This window comes from Miniopterus natalensis, chromosome 8 (assembly GCF_054644295.1).
Source record: "Miniopterus natalensis isolate mMinNat1 chromosome 8, mMinNat1.hap1, whole genome shotgun sequence".
NCBI classification, from domain to species: Eukaryota; Metazoa; Chordata; class Mammalia; order Chiroptera; family Miniopteridae; genus Miniopterus; species Miniopterus natalensis.
The window spans coordinates 79,228,396-79,251,308 of NC_142088.1; the positions used below are offsets into that span (position 1 = coordinate 79,228,396).

At 40.8% G+C, this 22,913-nt stretch overlaps 1 protein-coding gene across 2 annotated transcripts in view; it reads right to left on the bottom strand.

Moving 5' to 3' along the window:
• CNTNAP5 (contactin associated protein family member 5) overlaps positions 1 to 22,913 on the bottom strand; it is a 724,101-nt gene that overhangs the window by 273,835 nt on the left and 427,353 nt on the right. For both annotated transcript variants that reach the window (XM_087819922.1, XM_087819923.1), the window contains one exon: positions 14,067 to 14,173. In XM_087819922.1, coding sequence (XP_087676048.1) covers positions 14,067 to 14,173 — 107 coding nt within the window. The remainder of the gene's footprint in view (positions 1 to 14,066; positions 14,174 to 22,913) is intronic.

The following is a 22,913-nucleotide window of genomic DNA, read 5'->3' on the forward strand; positions in this document are numbered from 1 at the left end:
TGAGAAATGGCTTATGTTCAAGTTCATTGTGGCTGTATTTGTACGAGATTAGAAAAAAAATCTTTAAAAGCCTATCAACTTGCCTTATAAAATAAATTGTGGCTCAACTCTACAACCGAATTCCCAGCGAATGAGAACAGCATGATGGAACCCTCCGCGCTGCTGTGAGGAGATGAGCCCTAAGATAGATCATGATTTCAAACCAGCAAAGTGCAAAGCAGTGTATAGAATATGCATTTGTATTACTTGTATTTCTATAAGGAAACTCAGGTAGAAGACACAAGTGACCTATTATAGTCTGGGGATAGGCCTAGCAGATAGAAGATAGGAATGAAAATCAGAGTTTTCCTGCACATCTTTTCATTGGGATTGGTTTGTGATTCCCGTGAACAATTTACCTATTTAAAATTTAAATTTAAAAGTCACGTGTTGTTTGTGTATATTTAAAAATCGCACTCTGCAGCCTATTGGGGAGCTTCTAGTTCAGACAGGATGGTTTAGCCTGTTTCTCCCTGATCCTGATTGCTAATTAGAGCTATCACCCTGCTCCTTAGTGCAAAAGGAACCAAGGAGAACTCTCAAATGTCGAAAAAGGAAGGTGACCTAGTTGAGACCTCAGGACTGAAGAGACAACACATCATCAGTGCTTCTCCACCCTTGCCCTGGCCCAGAAAGGGGACCCAAGTCTAGAGTTTTCTGACTCTAAACTCTAATGTAGCAACAGAAGGCAGCAGGTAGGAACATTCTCCCCCAGTGCCCATCCCGCTGAATCTAAAGGGACCACCTCTAACCATACCAGGTGGACCTGGCAGTACCAGTGAGGGGGACTCATTGGGAACTCCACTATCAGTAGGTGCTAGGAGAAGAGCTCTCCTTCACCCCTGGGCTGAAACTCACCTCTGCCATCAAGAGACACTGGGGGTGCCAGGTGGCACCTACAGGACAGATCCTGTCACAGAAGCCAGCAGCCTCACCCAGGGATCCTGAGAATCAGCTGCTTTATCTAGAAACACAAACTATGATGCATTCTGTGGAGTACTACTGGGTGAACAAAAAGGCAGCAACCTGGATGGAAAAAGTTATTTCAGGCAAACCCCCCTTCCCTCTCACGGGTTCTCACCTACTGCTAGCCTTCAAAGTCTCATCCTGATTACTATTACCTAATTCTGAATCCAGTGATTTCAAGAATTAGGGTGCCCAGTAACACGGTATTTCATTCTAAGCAACTGAGGTGTGAATAGTGGTGGGAGAAAATGATGGCATGTCCCATTCTCTGGGAACTCCTCAAAACTCGGCAAAGAGGGCTTGCGTGGTAGGTTTCCATAGTCATCTCAATGAGGACATAACAACATCTAGCCAGAGACAGTCAGCTTCTAAGAGCAACCGACCTTCCAGACACCAGAGAAGCACAATGATAGTAAGAGGTATTGATTGGGGTGTTTCTACAGCACTGACTTGAGGTAGGATGCAAATACCATGCCTAGAGTCAAAGATCCTTTCCACACCTAGAAGCCAGCATTTGTTACTAGCCTAGGTGTTACCCACAGAAGACAAGAAAAGGTGGAAGTGTGAAGTGTCCATGAGGCAGAGTAAGAAAACAAGGGCCTCCTGTAACTGCTGCTCTGGGTATCTCACATAATCATCAAAGATCCTGACAGACATATCATTCCTCCATTACAGATCACAACACCATGGTACAGAGAAGTTGGGTAATGTTTCCCAGGTTAATTAGTAATTGCCAGAGCTTGGAATTGAACACGGGCAACCGAATTAAAAAAAATCACAAGTCTTATTTTCATGCTTCATCTCCATAAAAAAAGACAAAATAAAAAAAACCCACACATTTATTTTCTGCATCTTTTGACAATCCCCTAATCATGTCATTGGGCCACAGGCCATCTTAAAGAGAAGCTAGAGGACATAGGTCCTTACTCAGAAGGCGTGTGAGCTCCAGGCCTCTTCAGCCTGCAAGTTATATAATGGTCATTCCACTGAATGACCATTTCATCAACATGCATAAGTTAAAAAATGTGTTGGCAGACGGATTCACTGACTTCCCCTTCCAGCCACCACGTCCACAGGATCAGGGGGACGAGAGTGAGGGGTGATTGCCAAGGCCTTCATCACCACATCAGCTGCCAGCAGGAAGTCTGTGCTGCAGAAAATTGACTTTGACATCTTCTCCTTGACAGAATAATCAACTCAGTTACATGTCCTGCCATGATGATGGACAGCTTCATCTCCTTTTCATATTTTCGACATCTATTTACTTACGCAAAGTCCTACTTATGCCAGTGTCTGGAAATCACACACGTCAGCTCTGCCAACTGACAGATGATCTGCAGGCCAGTTTCGGAGTCACAGGGGCCTCGATGTGGAGATCTCTAAGAACTTAGGCTTTAAATTCAAAGCAGTAACCCCGTTTTTTTTCATCAAATTAAAAATAGGCTATTTCTCTTCATGGTCAGAAAGAAAGGCTAACAGATCTGTGGGACATCACATGATCTGTTGTCTTTTACCTTCTTTCAATGAGAAGACACACAAACACAGCTCCTGATGCGCTGACGAGCTCAGAATCGATATTCCATCCCTACAGCACTCACTCTGCATGTGCAATGTCCTCAACATGCTCCGCACCCAGATATGTGTGTGAAAAACCAAAGTGCCTGACCTCACCAAGCTGAAACTCAGCCAAAGAAAGAGCAAAAGGCCGGGCATTGCAGCCACTTGTGCCCACGAAGGAGATGCTCAAGCAGAGTGTTGAGGTAAAATTCAGAATTATCTGGAGGAAAAGTTAGGAAGAGCATCCAGGGCTAAAGAATGGTGTGATGGAAAGATGTTGATGTGTTTAAAAAGTGAAAAGTGGATCAGAGCTGCTATAACATGGATGCTCACGGGGCCACAAATGGGAACTGTTTGTGATTCAGGCAGGCTCCAGATAAAGAGCCACTTTCGGAGCTGAGAAGCAGGCTCATATCAACACTTAAAGCTGAGAAATGATTACTCAGAATTTCTTTTAGAGAACAGTGACAAAAACTAAATTTTAAAATTACATCAGAGTTTCACTAACAACAGGTAGAGCATGATATAGCCGAAGAAACTTTTGTAGGACATTCACACTGACAAAGTCGGACGACAAGAATACCTGGGGGTTAGCCCTTCTCAGGTCTTGTAACCAAATGTCCTTGGACTCTCCATTCTCAACTGCTCTGAATCTTGGACCCTTTCTTTAAACACTTTCCTTGTCCCTCACCAAGGTTACAGTGAGAACAAAATGATGTAAATATGTAAGAGGAAGGAATCTATAAGGAAAGGTTAGAATGGAACTTGTCAAAGAGTTTTCACGCCCACTGATTCATGAATGTATCCCAGCAGCAATGAGGGACAGATCCTATTATATTCTCTGGGTATATGACACAGTGAGACTCAAATTGGTGAAATTACTTGCCATAGGTCAGAGTGTTATTGTGTTATAGAATTTTAATGAATGAAGAAACAATTTATGAATTCTGTCTCTCAATTACATAATCAAAGTATTTTTGGCAAACTTCAAACTGAGCGTACTGAGAATTCCCTTCATTTTATGAAAATTTAGACAAAATCTCATTCTATTATTTAAACAAAACTGATAAGTTATACTGAGAAATCACCTTCTTTCTCTGTTGCTTATTACGCTTTGACTTGATTATTCCAAATGAAAACCACAGTGATTTAACTTAACCCAATGTTGCAAGGGCAAGATGCAAGAGCTGTACACATTGGTGATCCTTACAAAGCTCCTCTGATGTTCTAAAATGTTTACTTTTAAAGGTTATTTGAGGTAATAGTGAGAAAGAGCACTGCTTGTTTTCTAAGCCTTAGACAAGACTTGGGCTAAGTGGTAGATGTAAATATTATTCTGAGCTAGAACATTAGAAAACAGCACAGAGGAAAAGGGGGAACCATGCAGTGTGATTATAACACACCCCAGTGAACCAACATGCTCATTCTGATTCATTCCTCCAGAGCATATCAAAGTCATCTTCCTTAGGGACCACGTATAGTCTATGTCTAACCTGCATTGTCCCCTGAAGAACATGAGTTACAGGAACCACGTGCCTTGCTGAGGTCACTGTGGCAGAGCCAGATCTGACCCAGAACTCCTGAGCCCTGTCTGGCCCTCTTCCCGTGACATAGTTCCTCTCAGCTCTTCCTCTGATGGCAATTCCTAATATTAATTCTATAATCTACAGTATAAAAAGTGTTCCTAGATCTAAATGATTTGGTAGTATAGGAAGATAAATTATCAAACATCTCTTACATGAAAAATGTCCCTAAACTTTCAAAAACATAATTTTAAATATATAAGAGATACCATTTAACATAGAAATGCCAAATCCCAAATATTATGCTAGATATTTTCCATTTCGTTCCTCCAATCCACACAGTAACTATTTCAATGAGTTATTATTTTAGAGATCAAGTAACCGAGGCTGAAAAAAGTTATTTGTCTAAGACCAGAAAGCTATAAATATAACATAGATCATTCTGAATCCACAGCTGAGGCACAGATGGAAGACGTGTGTTCATGTATTGAGTTTAATATGTATGTATCCAGCCTAGATTACTTCTAACTCAGAGACACACTGGAGCTTTGTATTTCTGTGGTAATTAGTCTTCTGTTGATTGAAAGTAGAAATAAATGCTCATTGTTTCTGCTCGGTGTTCAAAGTAAATATCAATGATTCTCTAAAGGAAGGCAACATCAACAATTAAATCATCTCCAGTTAATGATATTCTCTCATATTTGGGGATTTTTTTGTTGCATCTAAGGACTTGGAATAAAGCCAGAGCTTGTGATTATGTTTCTTGCACTCTGTCAATGCAATGCATTTGAAGTTAGCTTTACCGTAGTTTCAATTAAAGAGGGAAAAGGGGTTTGAGAAGAAGGAAGGAAAGAACAAATACAACAAATTAACATGTAGGAAACAACTGTGTGAAACTCTTAAATGGTTGAGATATGTTCAAAAGGAAGAAAACCAATCAGAGGTGAGAATATACCTTTCATTCTTTCCTCTCTCTGATAATAAGCTTTTGCATCAGTTTTGTTTTTAAATCCCACCAAGCTCCATAATATATTTTAAAGTATTTGTTCTTCCACTTAGAGATGTGGTAATGTGATGAGGAAGCTTTCTAGCCATCTAGAACTGAGTTCAAATCCCCCTTCCACAGCTCTGTGGTTTTAAGCATTTTGGCTATAAAGGAGTGTTTATTGATCTACTATGTGTTTGTAGATGCCAGATATACAGAAAGGAATGCACAAAAATTTTGCAGTTCTGAAAGGAAACCAAGAACCAAACATTCAACTCTACTGTGGCATATGAGTCCTCTGTGAGCGGATGCTGCAGGAGCAGGGGCAAGCCATGTTGAGCAAAGGCCTGGGTCAGGCTCCTCCCAGTTGACAGAGTGACTCAGGCCATGAAAGTGATAAGGATTCTTTCTGGTCAAGAGATTTGTGTATGTGAAGACCCGGTGTTTGAAGAATTGCCATAGTGAAATAAGATGACAGCAAAGAATGTAAGGGAGTCTCAGAAACTGAGATGATTTATCTAAACCCCTGAGTACAGTGAATCGCACTGAAAGGAGCTCAAAGAATGTTCATTCCCTTCTCAGGCAAGCACCTTGAGTGAAACTCAAACACTCTGTGCTCATTCTTACCTAACTCCTTTACTGATTTTCTCCTGAGACTTCTGTGCCCTGTGTTCAGTCCTGATCAGTCCTTTGAGGATCTTTCACACTCAGCTTGGCCTGCCCTGACTTCTCCCCTCAATGAGTAACCACCACCTTGCAGCCAGTAGCATGCATGCAAACACACACTGCCTTGCATTGCTTGTTTACTAATGGGAATTGGTCTTTTCTCCTGAAGGGGAGTTCACTCATATCAAGGCAGGTAATAGTTTTGAATCACTTCACCCTGACAACAGCTATGATAATCACCAGTTAGCAAATTCTCTTGGAGCAGAAACTTCCAATACATCCCAATACTGCCACAGTCATGGGTCACCTGTATAAGAAAATGGTCTCTTTCTTTCCCTTATTGGTTTTTCCTCCAGTTTCTTTTTTAAATACCTGTCTAGTCATTCAACAATTACCAACCACACTGATGGACTCGTCTTTATGTGTCATTTGGGGATGCCATTTGGACATTTCTGTTAATAATCTGTTCCTGAAACTCTTCCTTCTGCTTTTAGGTTTCAGCTTTGTTTTGGTTCTAATTGCCTCCCTTGCCATTCCTTGTTAGCTGGGTCTCAGTTGTATCTTCTTGAACCCCTTAAAATGTGGCATTGCAGGTTCCAGCCTTGGCCTACCATGTCTCATTGACTTCATCGACTCAAAAGGCTTCAGCAACCATATACCCAGGGACTCTGACCTTCACCTGGACCTGTGCTGGGGCTTTCCAGCTGCTTCTGCACAGTGGGCACCTCTGTCTCTCCATGCAAACTCCATGCCCCAAACTGAACTGACTACAGCACTTGACAGGCACCAGCTAAATACTTTACAGGGATTATTTTATTAAATGCTCATGATACTCCTGCTAGGTCAATGCTATTATTAGCCTATATCACAAATGAGGAAAGTAAAGTACATAGAGCTCATATAACCCTCCCTAGGTTATAAGTCTTGTAAATTGTTGGCCTAGATTTGACATTTGACCACCAGGCCCAGACGGAGCTCAGAACTTAGTCACCACATCCTTCAGTCAGGAACTTTTCCAAGCTAAAACCTAACAGGCATCCTTCTCTCTGCTGTGCTTGATTTGTCTTCAAGAGTTAATCCAATTTTAGATATGTCTTTCAAGTCATAGCCCATCTTTCTAACTTGCTCTGATTCTCATTATTTGCTACCCACACAATTGCAAATAGCATCCAGTATCTCTCTCTTGCATCCACACCTTCCAACTTAGTGCATGCTCAACAATAACATCACAGTTATAGCCCTAAAAGGAAACCGATAAACAAAAAAGCAAACAACAAAATAAATATCAGCAAGTCAATTCCAGCATTAAAATTAAATGAACAAACTGCGGCTGCTTCTAGATGCCCAGCCAAGAAGCAAGCGCCTCTCAGCTTATGTCTAGTCTGGCCTCCTTCTCTGCCTCTGCGCCTCCCTCCATTTCCCCGTCAGGTCTCCTCCAGCTCTGCTGGGCATCTCAAAGCTACGTCTTTGCTGCAGGACCCTCACGCCCGTCTGCCTTTGTGCCTGCTGCTCACTCTCCCCTCTCCTTGCTCTTTTTCTTTCTCATCTTTCATGTCTCTGTTCAAAGGTCAATTATTCTAGAAACTTCCTCACCTTCCCCAGAAATTGACAGTGCACTTACCCCATTAACCTGACATAACTGTGTACATATATCTCATTTACCTATGTGTGTGCATAGCAAACAGCCCGTTTCTACTCTGTGCCAGGGATTAGACAGGGGCTGGAGGCACAGGGACGATTCCAACGTCACCCTGTCCATATGTAGTCCCCGTCTAACACACCAAAATACTTCTTTCCGTTTAATTATCTGTCTCACCAAATATGTGACATGGCCTCTATGTCATCAACCTTTGGAAACAGTTAGTAAAAATATAAATAAGACATAGGCCCTTCCCTAAAAGAGTTTATAGTCACAATAAAGGGTTAACATGAATAAAAATAATGGTGACACAAAAATCTGCAGTTAGTGTCATAAAATGAACCAGGGTATGGCCTCAACAATTCATTACTGACTTTTCTGTTCTTTTTAGGTGTCTACTTGCAGCTGGGAACATCTGCTGATGACATTCAGAGTTAAGAATGAAGATACATCTATTTACATCTTAACAGGAAACCCATAGAATAATTTTAGAATATGAGTTGACCCAAGCTAAGGGATATGAGTGATGCTTTCAAATAAACCCACTTATTAGTGAAATTCCCCCCCCTTCAACCTTTTGTTCCAACCCTAAAATGCCATGCAGTTAGAGGTCCATTTACCTACTATTGAAATAGCAAAAGTGTGATCCCTCTGTGATGACTGCTGTAGGGTGTGATAGCCAGATGACTTGATATGCTTCCAATCAATACCTGGATATTGACCGCCCAATGGGAGAAGCACTATATCAGGCTTAGGAGAGAAAGAAAGTTGACATCCTCTTGCCAAGCTGAAAAGTGAGCTGAAAGGCATTATCAGGATGTCAGAGAGGCGGCACTGTGGAAGGGATTAGCAAAGCTGAGGAATGGTGATGAGGCCCTGAAGAGGGCACATGTGAATGTCACCACACAGAGCTAGTGAGAAGATCAAGGGACGTCCCACTCAATAGGAGACATATGGGTAATAAATAAGTACTTGTATCATGTATTGCACTCACTGTGAAAGTAATAATCAAGTACATAGTTACTGATGCCACATATGCTTTCAGAAGGTACTTATAGTTTGATAAAATAAAATTCTGTGGAAACAATCTTCTTCCTATTGTACACGTCTTCTGAAAATCAAAACCCTGCTTCACCTGGAACTCACCATGACGGTCAATTATAATTTCCACTTTGATATGCAAATGTTTTAGTAAAAGTACATGTCGAACAGAGAAGGTAAGGCAAGATGTCAGAAAATATTGATCAGAGTATAAATTGTAGCAAGGTTTTAAGAAAGCAAGTTGGCAATATGAATCAGGATCCTTAAAACTATTCATAATCTTTGACTCAGTGATGCCATTTCCAAGGCTAGTTCAAGAAAACAATAGGACATGTGGGGTTAAAAATAATAACACGAAGATGCTCACTGAAAAGGTTGGTTATAATAACATATACTTGGGAAAAACACAGAGTCCCTCCTCTCAAAAAAGGAAAATGTTAAAATGGTTAAATAAAAACAAAAGTGTGATTTAACGGACTATTCATGACTTAATCATTAAGGTGGTATTTATAGGCAGTTGTATAATGTGAAAAGCTCTGGTCAGAATGGAAAGTGTACTCAGATTTCCCTTAGGGAAAAATGATTTATAGGGATCCCATTTGGGCTTCAGGAATGAATAAATCTATCCATCGCTCCTCTCTTGAGCCAGGCAAACATCTGCATTGTGCCAAAACATAGCATATATATTCCTACCATCAGGTCTTGGCTCTGGCCAGTCTCTCTGTTCTCAGTAGGCTTTCCTAGTCCTTATGTCTGTCCTGTTAGCTGTTCTTCAAACCCTAATGCATCTACTTACTTTAATGATAATGTGATGATTATCCTAGGACACAAATCTTTCTCATAACTGTCTTCTAGAACTGCATGCTCATTTAGGGCATCACAATATCATAGTGTGTCTATAACAATATGAAGAATGTCATGAACGCCCCGTCACTAAGTTCATACACAGTGGTTTACAAATGTCTTATTTGTTTGAGGAAGGAAATCAGATATAGGGCCTAAGCATCTGACATCTGCCTCCTGATTCACTCCATCAGAGTACCAGCTCCAGCACTTACTAGCCCTGTGATCTGGAGGAAGTTATATATTCTTTCTGGGCCTCAATGTGCTCATCCATAAAATAAAGATGGTAATGACACCCATCTCAGTTTACCAGGATGTTATAGATTGATCTGTACAGTAAGCTCCCATAATAAAAACACCTTTCAATCTTAACTTGGATTTCTAATAAGGTAGACACGATATACCAGGACCAAAACATACCCCGAGTACTTAGAAGTTTGGCTTTAAATACACAACTTCTAAACTTGCACACTGTATAAAACTAAAACCCGTGGTAACTGTGTCTTGTGGTCTAAAGGCCTTGAATGTTCCTTAGGTGGCCAGGGCTTGACTTGAGCTGCTAATGTTGTTTTACCTTTGGCTACTATTCTGGAGGACAGGATACAACTTAGACAAAAAAATTTCTAGCCAAAAGCAATGGGCAGTCATAATATAATAGTGTTCAAAGGAAGCTCATGGGGTAAGCAGTAATCTCATGTTTTCTCCTCAAATGGGGAAGCTGCCACAGACTGAATAAGAATTGCCCACACATTCACCATCTTTTCCATAAAATAGGTGGTTTTGAACAAGGTGTATTTGAAAAGTAACCTAACTTGCATACCCAAGTTTTTTATGTGTCATCAGGTAAGGGGGAAAGAAAATTGAAATGGACTGATGATATATCTACTTTCAACAATAGCCTGCTGTGTCTAAATACTCATAACTGGTTTTGTAACTTCTCAGAGAGTCCATGGGACACTTCTTCAGCTCACCCAGATGCACAGGGCTAAATAAGTTTATTCTATCTGTTGTAAGTCAGCCTTATTGGTTCACATTCACTGGAAAGAACCAATAATGAAACAATAAAACTAACCCTGAAGAGCTTGAAAGGACAAAAGACTAAGAGAACACTCAATAAATTATCAATTTAAAAATTCTGAAGACCTTACACTTACTGTTCTGATTGTAAATGATTGATCAAAGAAAATATGCCCCAACAAACCAAGGACACTGCCATTTCCGCAAGAGCAGAATCTTGAACTTGCTTGACTTGTTTTCATAGGAGGGTGTCCCGTGAGTTGCCTTCTTCATTTTGACCGCTTGCATCTCTGATGTCCCACATGTGGGACATGTGCTTGCTAAAAGCATGAAAGCACAGTCTCATTCACTTGGCTTACCAAGTGACTCAAAACAATAATCCTTACCCAATTGGGGGTGGGGGGTGGGGCAGGGAGTTAGAGGAAAGACAGATTCCTAAATTGCACAGGTATCCAAAGTGTGCTTGTCAAACCTCTTAATCACACCAGTGTTCCTGCTTTGTCCTGGCTGGGTCTCCAGAAGGAGACGGGGGGTTATTGTTGCTGCTGCTCACATTGTGAGCACTGAGCAGTTTCACAGGAAGGGGAATTAGAGGCGGTGAGAAAGCATGTTACTGATAAGCTTGGTCTGTTGACTGTTCAGCTCATCAGCTTGACAGTGTTCCATCAATTTTGTTTTCTTAAAGCTAAAAATATTCTATTTTTAACCTGATGGATGGAGAATATTAAAAAAGAAACAAATTCATAGAGATTAACTCCTTAAAATATTGTTAAATTGCTTTAGAAAAAGTGAATAGAATAAGCTCTAAAGCTCATAGAAATGATGGCATGAGATTTGGCCAAAAATTAGGTAGTTTCCAATTAAATGATCTTCAGGGTTCTCTTGTCTATTATTACTTTTTTTTCCCCCCAAAAAATCTTTATTTATTTCAGAGAGAGGAAAGGAGAGGGAGAGAGAGAGATAGAAACATCAATGATGAGGGAGTCATTGATTGGCTGCTGCCTGAAACCCGGGCATGTGCCCTCACCGGGAATCAAACCCCAATCACCTGTATCCTAGGTTGACACTCAACCACTGAGCCACGCCCGACTGGGCTTGTCTCACTATTAAATTAAAGGCCATTCTGGTTGCCTCTGTGCTTCTTACAAGAGCATTGGCATTACAATCTGGATCATCCCATACACAGGGTGGTGCAAAAGTAGGTTTACAGTTGTTCCTATGGGAAGTAGTACAATAATTACTAAATAATAATACAAGAATAAATTGTGCTTCACATACTCATGACTGTAAATCTACTTTTGCCAAACCCTGTAGGCTCTACAATGTTTTTTTGTATATGTTATTTTTGGCTATTTAGAAATAAAATTTCTTAAAACAGACTCAACACTTATAGATTAGTATTTATTGGGAACCTTAAATAAAATATGTAATTTTAGCATAAAATTTTTTTCAGTTTTTTTTTTCATAGGATCTGTGAAGAAATGTAGCTCTGGAGAAATGAAATCATGTACTTGTTCAAGTACAAAAACTAGGCAAAGTTTAAATCCAATCTCAGTCTACTGTTCTTTACACTGTTCCACATTTCTAATAAAAATTTTAAATAAGATATTTTATTATAGAGCAAGACGGTATTTACTGTTTCCCCAGACAACTAACAGCAATAATAAAACCATCCCATGGTGGCCATTGGGCTATTTGTTCTCAGATGTGATTAAACTTCTCTGTGGGCATCATTGGCTAATGCCACATTACCAGGCACAGAAGAAGGCACAGAATGGCTGAGGGGTCTTCAGGGATGAGAACTTTGATAGCGCTCATTCTACATCAGAGTCTTACTTCAGCCTAGCTCTCATCTACTATCCCCCTCTGCACTCCTGAGGGCCATTCCAGCAGGAGAAGAGACTTATGGAAAACTGGCGAGAGCTGCCTCAGGGATTGTCTCGCTGTAGTCCTCTGGACAGCTCCGGCCTTTGAATGGCTCTTACATCTTTCTATAGGGTCCTTTTCCCATTCCTCTAACTTTTATATCATTTTTAAATTTCACATTTTCCATAAAATTCCCCACAACTAATGCCAGCACCTTCTGATTATGTATTTCTCAACTGCACTTAGAGTTTATTTCACATAGTTTGGCATACAATTCTCTAAATGACAAGCCTTCTCTATGTCATCATGCATTTTTGTTTGATGACCCCAAGAAGACTATAAAACTATAGAAATCAAGGCTCATTCTATGCACTGACATTTCACCTTCACCCCTTATTCTTAGTGTGTACTAGCCTGTCTCATTCCCTGCTTCCTGTCCTAGGCTTCTCCTCACTGTCAGCACTCTCCAGCCATGTGAAACTGATATCATTACACTAACATGGTTATTATTTAACTGGAATGAAAGGGAGAGACTAGATAATACAGGCATGCCATTTATACAGCTTTGCCAGGAAGCCGCAGATAACATTCTCCAAGTCTGTTCCCTGCAGATCACTGGGGGAAGGGACTGGACAATAGATTCATGCCTAGTAAGGTCTGGGTGATGTGGAAAGATGCTTTTCTATCAGTCACACCTGGGAGCAGATCGGTGGCCAAAATAGGTGTGGCCACTGCAAGGGCAGAAAATCTGAGATACATAACTCCTGAACAAAGAAAGTTCTCTCTCTTTGCTCTTGTGCTCTTAGCTCTCTTGCTCTCTTGGGACTCCTGTTGCAGGGGTCATGCTCTGCTGCACTGCCCACATGACTCATGACCGTGTGCAACCCACACAATGTACTGATGGACTGAATATAGCCCGATGCTACATCAGACTCAACTCCACCATGGAACAGAAACTTTGGACACCAGCAGTGATTTCAGATCTAATGAGCCCCCAGCTACATATTTTCTAGGACCCGTTAAAAGACAATGGGACTTTGGAAACTGAGAAATATAATTCCACGCAAAAAAAAACCACTCATTCTCAGTGTGAGTCTTAGAAAAGTCCTTTTCTCAAGATATCGCAAGAACCTCACTCCCAGTAGTGATGGAGAAATTCCACCTACCCCGTCCTTCAGCAACAAAACTACTTGCATAGTCAGTTTCTTCTTTGCTTTTTTCCCTAACATAGTCCCACTGCAAGTTCAGCTCACTCTTTCTATTTAAAGCTGCCCAAACACTGACATGTGGTCATATGTTATCACCAATATGTTGGTTCTGCTGTCAGATCTCATGAAAAGGTAGCTCTCCTTCCCTCTTGAATTTAGGTGTGCCCATGTGAATGTGAGTGGAAATAATGTTTGCCTCTTAGAGGTAGATTTTTAAAACTGGCACATGTTTCCCTGTGTTTCCTTCTTCATGCCATGGCAAACTTTCAGATGATGGAGCCTCTGTCAACACCCCAGAATGAAGACAATGTGAAAGAGGGCCCTCTGTCTATGTGTGGTGAGCATGGCACAACTGCTGGCTACTTAGGCCACTGAGATGCTGGGTTGCTTATCACAGTATAACTAAGCCCACAAAGACAACACAGTTGACTTAATACCTCCCCTCTGTGCACCTGTAGCACCTTGCCTCGCCTCTACCTCAACATTTCCCATTTCCAGTCCATCTTCCTGGTAGACCATATACTCCATGAGAATATGGCTTACATCCAGGTGCCCTCCATGACCACCACAATGTTCGGCATTTGTATTATCTCAAGAAACACATGTTGACTGAAAGAGTAAAAAGTGCCTGCCCCATGCTGACAACATCCTGAAGGTAATAATGGTATTCCTGGATGTTTTCCCATTCTACTGTGGATAAACCATGAATTACTCACAGTGATGGCAGGTGGGGCCAATGTAACCGGTGTCACTGCAGTTACAATAGAAGGTAGTCCAGGACTGAGAACAGCTTCCTCCATGTTCACAGTAGTTTGGCAAACACCTAATAGGAAATAAAGCAAAGCAATCAAAATAAATCAAATTCAGATGATAGTTAAAATAGAGAGAAAAACAAAGACGTCATATCTAACTGCATGAATTGATAGGGTTAGCTGGCCTGCTATACTCCTCTACCTAAAATAGTCTTCAATCTGTCAAAATGATACTATGGTTTACCACAAGAGATGGGTCGAATTATTGGGCAATGAAGGTATCAAGCTGATTTAGGCAACTAAGTTAAGGATTTCAACACAGGGGCAAAACCTCATTGACTTGACGTTACTACACAGTACTCAGAATCTGTAAGGCTCTTCATTTTCCACAGAACAAAATGTGCACAGTTTGTAATTTTACATGTTGGAAAGGTTTTGCATTTTTAAAGAAAAGGGGAAAGGTACAGATAATTGTGGTCATTGTCCCCATATTTCTCCATTTGGGATTGGCTACAAATCTATTTTAAACTATTTTTAAAGGGCAACATTAAATTTGAAAAGACGTACCTGCTCATTTAACATGCAAAAAAAAAAAAATCACCTTTAATACAATGCTTTTACTAGTTATACTGAAAACACTGTAACTCTTCTAAAAAATATTTTCACCATACACGTTAAAAACTCTCTGAAACGTTCACATAATTTGACCCAGCAATCACACTTAAAGAGCTCTATCTTTAGGATATATTTAAAATGTGGGAATCACGCATGCTAATTATCATTATTCACATTTATGTCATGATGAATCAAGATAAGTGTTCAAAATTAGAAAATTCCTTAGGGAAGTTGCAGTACATAAAATTAACATGCTATCATAAAGCTAGTACAGAGGATGTTAGCAAATGGGGTTATAATGGCCTGGGACTGGATTCGGTGGAAATTCAAGCTATAGAGCATGGCCGCAACAAAATAAAAATAATAAAAAATAAACACTTTGCATTACCAAAATGATAGGGAAACAAATGTGTCTCTTGGGCTAATGGGAGTGAAGGCAATTTTCCTTTTTTTTAGACAGAGATCATGGACTTTAGGGTCACACATACTGAGTTTGAATCCCAGCTCAGACGTTTGCTACAGGGGGCCTGTGGGTAATTCTCTTTGCCTTTTACATACATGGATTAATATCTCAATACTGAACACTGTGCTACTACTAAGAGGTAAGCTGGCAAGTGCTCAATATTTGCAATGAATCAAATTAAGAGTAAAAGCAATGGTAAACACTGAAATCTTAAAAACCATCTTTACAGGGGAAAAAAAATCCCATGAATTTAAAAGGAGAGGGTGTGAGCAGTGAAGTAACAGAAGTGGTATAATAGAGTAAAAGCATTTATTGTGCAGCCACTGAGAGTGTGATTACCTTAAATGTCCTATATAGGTAGGAAACCCTCCAGCAATGACTGTTTCAAAGCCCAGAAACTAATAGTCCTGCATATGTTCAGCCATATTATTAGAAATTTTCTGCTCAGCACAGCAAACATTCAATTGTGCTGACAGGGCTTATGTTTGGGAAGGGCTTATTGGTAAGTCCTTGGTACCCAACTACGGCTTAAAGAACAAGAATAAAAATAAGACCTAGTAATTTTGCTACAGAACATGTTCACAAATCCAACCAATAAATAAATAAACCAAAAAAGTGGTGTCTTTCCTACTCCGAATGCTACCCTTTGTGTGTTTTACTCCAGCTCCTGGTCTTGGTGGAAAGGAAATCAAGCTTGTCACTCAGATGAACTGCAGTCCCCACCCCCACTAACCTTGTGCTGTGGGAAGTTACATAAACGTGAAGCATCAGTGTCCTCTACAAAATCCAGCAAGGGCCACTGCCTCTGTGTGCACCCTGATGGGGCGCCTGGCAGCTCTCCAAGAATGACCACCTGCCCCACGCCTTTGCCCTTTTATGTCCCCCACCTCCTACATATTGCTTCTCTTGAAGTTTTTTTCTCTATAGTTTCTCCTCTAAAGCTGTCAAGATTTCATATGCCCTCTCTAAACCCTGTCCCACCCCATCCCTCTCACTCCTCCACCCCAAACACACACACACACACACACACACACACACACACACACACACATGCACAGAGATTTAAAAATGGGAAGCTGAGCAAAGCCAGATCCATAGGTTCCTATCTTATAATTCTTTTGCTTTTTGTCACCAAGAAAGTTCAGATGAGTCTCTTTTTGGTAACTGATGCTGTAAAATAGAAAACTCAGAAGTTCTCAGTGGCAAAGTTTCAACCATGGGAAGAAAACTTATCTTCAGTGAAAGAGAGAGAAATAGAGATAGATAGAGATGATAGAGATTAGAGACAGGGATGATAGAGACAGAGATAGAGATAGAGATAGAGATAGAGATAGAGATAGAGATAGAGATAGAGATAGAGATAGAGATAGAGATAGAGATAGAGATAGAGATAGATAGAGATAGAGATAGAGATAGAGATAGAGATAGAGATAGAGATAGAGACAGAGACAGAGACAGAGACAGAGAGAGAGAGAGAGAGAGAGAGAGAGATAGAGATAGAGATAGAGATAGAGATAGAGATAGAGATAGAGATAGAGATAGAGATAGAGATAGAGATAGAGACAGAGAGAGAGGTAGAGGTAGAGATAGAGACAGAGATAGAGATAGAGATAGAGGTAGAAATGATAGGGACAGAGGCAGAGATAGGGATAGAGAGAGGGAGGGAGAGAGAGTGCACCCGGGTGTAGCCTGCAGGAGGAACAAGCGATGGAGAGAGGTCTGACAGTATTTGTGTGGTTGGTTGCTGCTGTTACCAAGATTTGGTTGCACCCTGAACATTCTGATGGCTGGTTATTTACTCTATATTCTATTCTGAGAGATACCCCAAGATCTTCCCAGGCCAGCTCAAGTTGGAATTCTGCTACTTTCACCTAGCAGAGTCTTAACATTTTATAAATCAGCATTCTATAAACCCAGAAAGAAATAAAAACAAATTTTCCGTATAACCCATGCTCTAGAGGATTTTAAAACTCACGATTGCCAAATCCCTTGGGTGTGCACGGGGAGGACTCGGGGAAGTATGGAAATATTTGGGCACTTTGAGTACATCCTTAATAAGCCTCCCACAGACCTTTACGTTGAAGTGTTAATAAACTCAGTTTATCAATGAAAATGTAGGCTAGAAATTCATATCTTTATAGTCACTCAAAAGAACCAACATTGTATTCCAGTAGGGAAAATGAATACTTGTTTATGAGAAAACCTAATATTCCTAAAGTGACAAAAAACTGAACGGATGCTTCCAGGGCTGCCTCGGGCTGGGTTCACTCTGGCTCAGTACACACTGTCATTAGAAGAGCTCATCTGTGAGCTAGCCACTCAGCATAAAAAACGCACAACCCAAATTTGCTTATTGAAAAGGGCAGGTTTATGGGTATAATTTCCATATTCCTTACGCAGTTCATTTTAGCTGGTGTTTTCTTTTTCTCTCTACTTGGTATAAACTGAGCACTTAAGACAGGAACCCAGAAAGAGAGCAGTGCAGAGCCACCAACGTGAGAAGCCTGCACTGAGGGGGGCAGTCACAGTCTCGCACGCAGGGTGCTTAACTCAAACTGCTTGGAGATAATCAATCTGAGCCCCTGTCCTCTAAAGTCCTAAAATTATTTCCTACATAACTGGGTCTGAGTGGATGTGCCATCTCTTGGTGTGCAACGTCTAACAAAGAAAGCTCCCTTCACCCTCCTTAGGAGCGCAGGAGCTGTAAAGTGCGTCCGGGAAGCCCGGGGCGGGAAGGGGGAGGCACAGGCACTGGGAGCTGCCAGCCTCCATATAGCAGCAGCATGTGGGACCGAGGGAGGTGAAGGAAAGAGCTGACGCAAAGGCAGACAAAAGTTGGGGATGGAAGGAGAAAAAACAATACGATGGAGACAAAACTTATATATACATTTTACGTAAGAATTGATACCCCTCCCGCAAATCAGCGTTGTTCCAAAAGAGAAGGACCATGGCTAGCTGAGGCCGTGGACAGCCCAGGTGAGAGGGGGAGTGGCAAGAAGAGTGTTCACAGGGTCCCTGCCATCATCCCTGCCTGCCATCCAGCCTGCACTGGTACATGGTTCTGCCGTCACTGCTGGGTTGTGATGTGCTGGGTAATTCACAAGGAAATATGAAGAGACAAAAGTTTCCCTTAAAGGCTGAAGCACAGCAGGGATGACAGCAGAGACGCTCTTCAAAGATGGAAAATGGTTTACAAGCTGTCGAAAGACTAGGGGCCAACTCTTCTAAGAATTTAAACCCGAGTCCAGTTTCAGGCACCAGGGCAAGCACAGTTCTCTCCATCGCATCGGGGGGAACCGAAAGGCTTCTGCAGTTTCCCTGGGGGAAGAGCAGAGTGATTATTTTGCTCAGTTAGCTGGAACTGAGACATAGCACGAGTTTCCAGCTGGAGCGGGCAGGTCCTGGGAAAGGCATTGGGAAAGCAGTGGGATCCAAGACACTTCTGGAAAACGCAGTCTGTCAATTCTCTTATAATGTAGAAAGTTTCATATAAGAAATAGGAACTTTTGGCTTTTAAGCAAAAATCAGATTACAGAGCAACAATCAATCACAGCAATTCCCATGACTTTATATGCAGAGTTTATACTTTGAGTTTGGTCTTCTCTCCTGAATTACAAACTCATAGACTCAGCTGCTTGCTTCCAACTCCACTTAGGCGTCTAACGAATATTTCACAATTTGCATGTCCAAACCTAAATTTCACCTCCTACCTCACCTCCTGACCCACATTTTCCACCCATCTCCTTCCTTCCCCATCAGATGACAGCGACTTTATGCTTACCACTGTCTTGACCCTGTAACTTGAAGGTCCTTCATTCCCTCACAGCCCACATCTGGGGCAGGAGCACATCCCTCCGGCTCTGCCTTCAGAATCTCTCCTGCATTTGACTATTCTTATCAGCTCTACTGATACCATTGGGTTTGAGTCACCAGCACTTTTTGCCTGAACAACTGTAATTATCAGCAAACTGGTCTTCCAGCCTTCACGCTAACTCCCTTCAGTGAGTTCCCAATGAGAGCAAGGGAGATCCTGTAACACTTAAGGCAAATCATAGTAAACCTCCAGTGGCTTCCTTCTTTATTCAGGGGAAAGGCAACATCCTCAAATGACCTACCAGTGCCTGCTGACCTGCACCCCCTTTAATTCTCTGAATCCGCCCTATTCTTCTTCTTTCTCTTCATCTGCTCCAGCCACGTTGGCCTCCTCGCTGTCCCTAAAGAACAGCAGGCATGCTCCTTGCCAGGGTCTTTGCACTCAAGTTCCCTCAGCCCAGAAGGCTCTTGCCCACATGACCCACTACTCACCTTGTCTCTGCCCAATGGCACCTTCTCAAGGAGGCCTTCCACAGCATGCAACTTTAGGTGGCAACTCTCCCCACTCTGCACCTCCGGTCCCCTTTCCCAGGCTCCCTTTCTCATCCTAGCACTCACTATCTGCTCACACAGGTGTACTGATTAAAAATCAAGTTCATGGCTTCTTTGTTACCTGTCTCTTCACAAAAGAATGTAAGCTCCATAAAGGCACTGGTGGTTGTCTGCTTGGTTCCCAGGATACCAAAGTGCTAGAAAGGTAGGCACCCAGTAATGACTGTTGAATGAATGAATGAATGGATCGATGAATGAATGGAAATGTTTCTGGGGTGCAACAGCCACCGGAGCTGCTTTCTCTCAGCCAAGGCTCTCCAGGTAACCACAGTCTATCTGGCCTTCACTAGCTTACAATGACCTGCCTGCCACTGACCAGCACAATAAGAACTCGGTGGGGAGGGAATAGACGAAAGGGCCTCACATTTTTGGTGAAGTAGTAGTGAGACAAACAAAAAGAACTTCTGTGCAGCAAGTGAGGATCAGTTTAGAGAGGGGAGAGAAAGCCAGGTGAGGTGGTGGAGCAGGTGAACACCATCACTGGGATCCTCTGTAGCGTCCTTTAAGGATGCGAGGAAATAACACAGCTCCTTTTGAGATTCCTGTGGCTGTCAGGGCTGTATAACTGGGCACTAACTTTATTTCCTAAAGTAACTGTCTCCAAATTGATCAGAAGCTGAACACTTTTTAATGCTGCAACTTAGAGCTCTTTAAGGAACTATCTAGCATCTCTGATAAGTCTGTGTTTAATTTTGGATAGGTTTTAATGAGATAAAAGGTATGTTTGAGAAATTTAAATTACCTATCTAGGTGACATTGATTCCTCTTACTTTTAACAGATAAAACAAATGTGTGTTGACCTTTGTGATTACCCTAATAATATTTAACTAAACATTCATTTCCTGGCTAGGTTCTAACGAAATATCACCACCATGAGGCAATCTAGTTTTGGCTTTCTAAAATACTGTCCCATAGCCACAAGCTTGAAATATACTTTGACATGCCCTCACAATCACATCTGAGATGTTCCTTTAAAAATATATTTCCTTTATTGTATATATGAAGATCATTACAAAATGAGTGTAAACTCCTTGTCCAAGTTGAAGCCACAGAGCCAGAAGTGAGCCTGCTACCGGCCCCTGAGTCTGCGTCCTCAAGACTGTGCTCCACCTGCTCCTTAAAAGTGAACCTAATTGTGCATCTTAGGGCATTGCTTCCTCAAAGGATGGGGGAAGGGGGCTTCACATAGCTGCCCATGGACTTCAGAAATTCCTTAGCAAACTTGGAGGTCCCAGTTTAGTTCTTAAAAACATTTTTGTGGGAAAAGAAGTCCTAATGACATTGATAAATCAGTTAATTGGGAATAAGTAAGTAGCATAATATATAAATCATTCTATAAATTCTCTAAAGTGATGAAGGGTGAGGAAAGCATTTTCAGTCTCTCTTCACTACTAATTTGTGAAAGGCTTAAAATAAGTAGCTAAGAAGATAGTCCCGCCTCCACTCTGCTTTTATTTTAATTTCACTTTTTCAGATAATAGAGATATTTTCTACATTTCCTAAGCCTGAGTTAATGTAATTTGCTTCTAGACTCTTCTTCCTTTTGGTAGAAGGTCCTTATAAGTTATTATTGCAAGTAAGATGAAGCCATTTTACCTATTTAAAGATTGATGGCATCTTATTTAAAATAAACTTAAGTAATGTGTAATCCTATAAATATAGAAAAATCCTGAAGCCCTTCAAGGACTATTAAGCAAAATGGAAAATGCATTCAGGATCTATCATTGGATTTTGAAGCACGGATGTAATGGAGCCCTTGACTGAGCACCTGCACATAGTGGCCAAGGTACTCCAGGAGCATCACCAAGGACCCTGCCTGTGTCTTCATCATTTAGCATAGAATATGGCTTCTAAGCATGATATTTTTAATCCCAGAAATTTCTGAATTCAGTATTAAAAAGTTAAGATAGCCCGGCTGGGCATGGCTCAGCGGTTGAGCATCTACCTAGGATCCAGTAGATCTTGGTTGAATTCCTGGTCAGGGCACATGCCCAGGTTGCGGGCTCAGTCCCCAGTCGGGGGCGTGTAGGAGGCAGCTGATCAATGACTCTCTCATCACTGATGTTTCTATCTCTCTCTCTCCCTCTCCCTTCCTCTCCCGGAAGTCAAAGAAGATATATTTTTTAAAATAAATAAATAAATAAATAAATAAATAAATAAATAAATAAATAAATAAATAAAGTTAAGATAATCAAAATTTTCGTCTTAACATTTCTGAGTGAAGGAATATGGTACTGAAAAAGAAAACTGGCCCAAAGCTGACCTAAGCCGGAGCATCTGTAGATCATAACTTGTACCTTTCTGGGAATCAACTAGCTTTCTTGACTTTGAAAAAATGCTTAAAGATATTTATAATGGATTTTAATAGAATTAAGATCAACGTCAGATGATTGTCAACCTTAAAAGGAACCTTATTTGGGGCATTAAACAGTCTTGCCTCAAGTCAAGGAGTCTAAAAATCATTAAGTGACTTTTTAATTTATTTATTCTTTATTCTAACATGGAATCTCTAATTTTTCTTGAAAAATGACATGTTACTCAGCAGTAAAAAATAACGGAATCTTACCATTTGCGCCAGTATGGTTGGACCTAGAGGGTATTATGCTAAGTGAAATAAGTCAGACAGAGAAAGAGAAATAATGTATGATTTCACTTATATGTGGAATCTGAAAAAACAAACAAAACAGAAACGAACTCATAGGTAAAGAGAACAAATTTTTGGTTGTAGAACAGTGGAGGGTAGGAAGATGGTGAAAAAAGTGAAGGGGAGTAGCCGGTGCAGACTCTCACTTATAAAATAAATAAGTCCTGGGGTTTTAATGTACAGCACAAGGAATATAGTCAGTAACATCATAATGACTTTCTGCAGTGACAGATGCTTCCTAGACTTACGGAGGTGATCTGATCATTAGGTACATGGACGTTGAATCTTTATCTTGTACATCTGAAACAAACATGGTATTGTCTATCAGCCGTACTTTAAAAAGCACACATGCCCAAAATAGATCTTTGAATTGGCCTGAGATAGATCTTTTTCCTTGTAGCAAGACTGTAACAAAACTTTGAAAAAAAAAATTCAATAGTTCTTTGGTATTTGTAATTTTTAAGGGAATTTGACCTATCTGAGTAAAAGCCTTGCAAATATCAATTTCAAAAAATTCTCTCTAATAGAATGTCTCAGATAAAGTAAGTTCACCAAAGTTAAATGTTCATTTTCTGAATATATAAAATTTATAAATATTTGTGGCATTCTTTTTTTTAATACAGTGAATTAAACTACCTCAAAAGTAAATAAAACATATAAACAT